The following is a 2,889-nucleotide window of genomic DNA, read 5'->3' on the forward strand; positions in this document are numbered from 1 at the left end:
AAATTTATTAATGAAATAAAATACATATAAATTGAGAATAAGGTGTTTTATAGACCTTGACAAATATACTGTCGGAGATTTCAACCCGTAGAAAAGAAAAAAAACTCTCTCCCACCTGAAAGTAAAAATTAAATAAAATTTTAAAAATAGAAGTTAAATAAATACGAGCAGTTTTTAATGGGCAAATATCCATACACATAGATGTAATTAAATTTTCAAACTTTTTTGGGATTTTCTGAAAGGTAGGATGTGTTGTTAGACGACTAAAAGAGTAAAAAATCAGAAAGTGTAATTACATGTATATGTGTGGAGGATATCTGCCATTAAAAACTGCTCGTATTTATTTAATTTCTGGTTTCCAAGTGGAGGAGAGAGAGTTGGAGTGTAGATATATTTAAATTAAACCCCTTAGTTTTTATATCTCATTTTATACGTATTTGTTAGCTTTTTCACCTTTGTTTTTGTTTTTACCTCTTTTGTTCTGGATTCTGCTGGTTGGTGGCAGATGGGTTTCATTTTGTAGCCTCCCTCTCCTTTGCTGAGTCTCTGCGGATAAACCGGTGAGTGGTTTGCATGATCCAAATCTTTAAAGTTAACAAATCCCACCTCCTCAGGGCGTTTAATCAGTCGAATGTTGTTGTTATGTTTTCCCATTTAATTTATGTCCAATTTTCTTCGACAAGAACAAAATCCAGCACAAAGATAAAAGCTTTAATCTTTTCACACTCTGTCGAACTCGTTTGCAAAAGCGGGAGTTCACACTACATCTCAAAGCAGCAGTTGTTTCCTTGCTTCTGCGGTTACCAAATCATTAAAAAAAAAATGCAAAATTCAGAACTTAAATTTCGAATTTTTACCTCATTTCTTCAATTCTCATTTGGGTTTTGTCCCTCCTCTAGATCTGTTGATGTTCTGTCTTCTAAGTTCTAACCTCTGGATTTTGACATAATCCTCGTTTTGTTTACATGGTAATGTTGCCGGATCTACCACAGGATTTTGGTCTTAATTTTGATGAACTAACTGTCATTTCTCGCTGCTGTTTTTCTGTTTATGTTCTCATACAACTACGGCGGTCCGTAAATTTTGATGTTTGTCCTTTTTCTGTCTTATCTTTTTTGTTTTTGTAATTCTTGTTCTGAATTTTCTTGTTTATCATATAGATGAACATTTTGATTTCCAGCAGTATTTATTAGTGGAAAAATATCATGAATTTACATCTACTCACGCATTGTATATGAATCTTGATTTTGTCATGAAATTCAAGAAATTTTTTACTTTTACATGAGATTTATGTGCAAAGATGGTTTTTTTTTTTTTTTTTCAACTTTAATGGTATGGATTGACTCGGAAAATTTATTTATTTATTTATTATCATTTTTCTGAAGGCAGACTAGATGGAAGGGGGAAGCGATTTTCGGCATTGGGACGATTTGATTCCAGATGCATTGGGTCTGATTTTTGGCAATCTCACTCTCCAGGAGATACTGACAGTGATCCCGAGGGTTTGCCAATCCTGGAACAAGGCAGTGTTGGGGCCTTACTGCTGGCAAGAGATTGACATTGAGGACTGGAGTAACAGATGCCAGGCTCACCACCTCGATCGAATGCTTGAAATGCTGATTGCTAGAAGCTGTGGATCGCTCCGAAAGCTCACAGTTTCCGGCCTCCAAAATGACAGAATCTTCTCCCACATTGCTGAGCAGTAAGCATACTAGCAAATTTTTATCACCACAAAATTTTGGTTTCATTAAGATTTTGTGATCACACATTAGTGTATATGCGGATGCTCTGTCATTTTGTTTCAGATAATTGAACATTTTGTGCAAACTGTAAACCCAATAGACTGGATTTAGTACAATTGGAACCTTCAATCATGATTATCTTCTTATACACTTGCAAATCACTGTTAATTATCATCCGTATATTCAATGTCTTCTGTTAATGAAGGATTGGTTTTTTTTTTTTTTTTTTTTTGTGAATGAAGAATACTAGTTTTTTATGATACAGTTGACGAATTAATGTCTTGTGATTTGAGTCTTGTTTTTCTTGGTTTTGCAAGTACTGGTTCCCTTCAGACCTTGAGACTGCCAAGAAGTGAAATTAGTGATTCTATAGTAGAAAAGACTGCTGGAAGGCTCTCAAATATCACTTTCCTGGATCTTAGCTACTGTGGCAAAATTGGTTTTCGTGCTTTAGAGGCCATCGGAAAGAACTGTAAAATGCTCGTAGCATTGTGTCGGAACATGCACCCATTGGATACAGCAGGCAAGCCTTTGCTGGATGACGAGGCTTGTGCCATTGCCACCACAATGCCAAGGCTCAAGCACCTTGAGATGGCATACCATCTTATCAGCACAGGAAGTGCTCTCCAAATACTCTCGAGCTGCCGCGAGCTCGAGTTCCTGGATTTGAGAGGGTGCTGGGATGTTAAACTTGAGGACAAGTTCCTGAAAGAGAAGTACCCAAAATTGAAGGTTTTGGGGCCTCTTGTTCTGGACTACTATGAGAGGAATGAGTGGGAAGATTGCTCGGATTTCTCCGATGCTTCTGATTATTTGGCATGGGAATTCGTCGCCGGTGAATTGGAGGATTACTATGATGACGACGACGACGAGAGTTATGCCGAGATGTGGGATGATGAAGGCAGGCTGGAGCAGCTTGAGCTGAGGTTCTATGAAGGAATTGATCACCATGAAGATGCAGGAGGAGTTGGTTGGCCTCCATCTCCTTAGTAAAATTTAAGTTTGTGTTTTTTTCTTTATTTGTCAAACTGTTTGCTTCTCTTTTTTCAAGCAGTTCCTTGATGCTTCTGTTTGGAACTTATTATATCTTTTTATGGATATGTATATCTTTCAATGGAAAATGAAAAGCATGGTTTGTTGAGTCTCA

The 2,889-nt window shown here is 36.9% G+C and overlaps 1 protein-coding gene across 4 annotated transcripts; it reads left to right on the top strand.

The window, feature by feature from the left end:
- The first annotated feature begins 203 nt into the window (after nucleotides 1-203).
- On the top strand, nucleotides 204-2,889 carry LOC103448625 (F-box protein FBW2). Of its 4 annotated transcripts, none has more exons than XM_008387886.4 (3): nucleotides 204-560; nucleotides 1,386-1,702; nucleotides 2,060-2,889. In XM_008387886.4, the coding sequence occupies exons 2-3, from the start codon at nucleotides 1,395-1,397 to the stop codon at nucleotides 2,730-2,732; spliced, it is 981 nt and encodes a 326-aa protein (XP_008386108.1). In that variant the 5' UTR covers nucleotides 204-560; nucleotides 1,386-1,394; the 3' UTR covers nucleotides 2,733-2,889. The 4 variants fall into 4 exon arrangements, with proteins under 4 accessions (XP_008386108.1, XP_008386109.1, XP_008386110.1 ...); XM_008387887.4 differs by having other exon boundaries at nucleotides 333-560; nucleotides 1,390-1,702; XM_008387888.4 differs by having other exon boundaries at nucleotides 508-968; nucleotides 1,390-1,702.

This window comes from Malus domestica, chromosome 08 (genome assembly GCF_042453785.1).
Source record: "Malus domestica chromosome 08, GDT2T_hap1".
Lineage (NCBI taxonomy): Eukaryota > Viridiplantae > Streptophyta > Magnoliopsida > Rosales > Rosaceae > Malus > Malus domestica.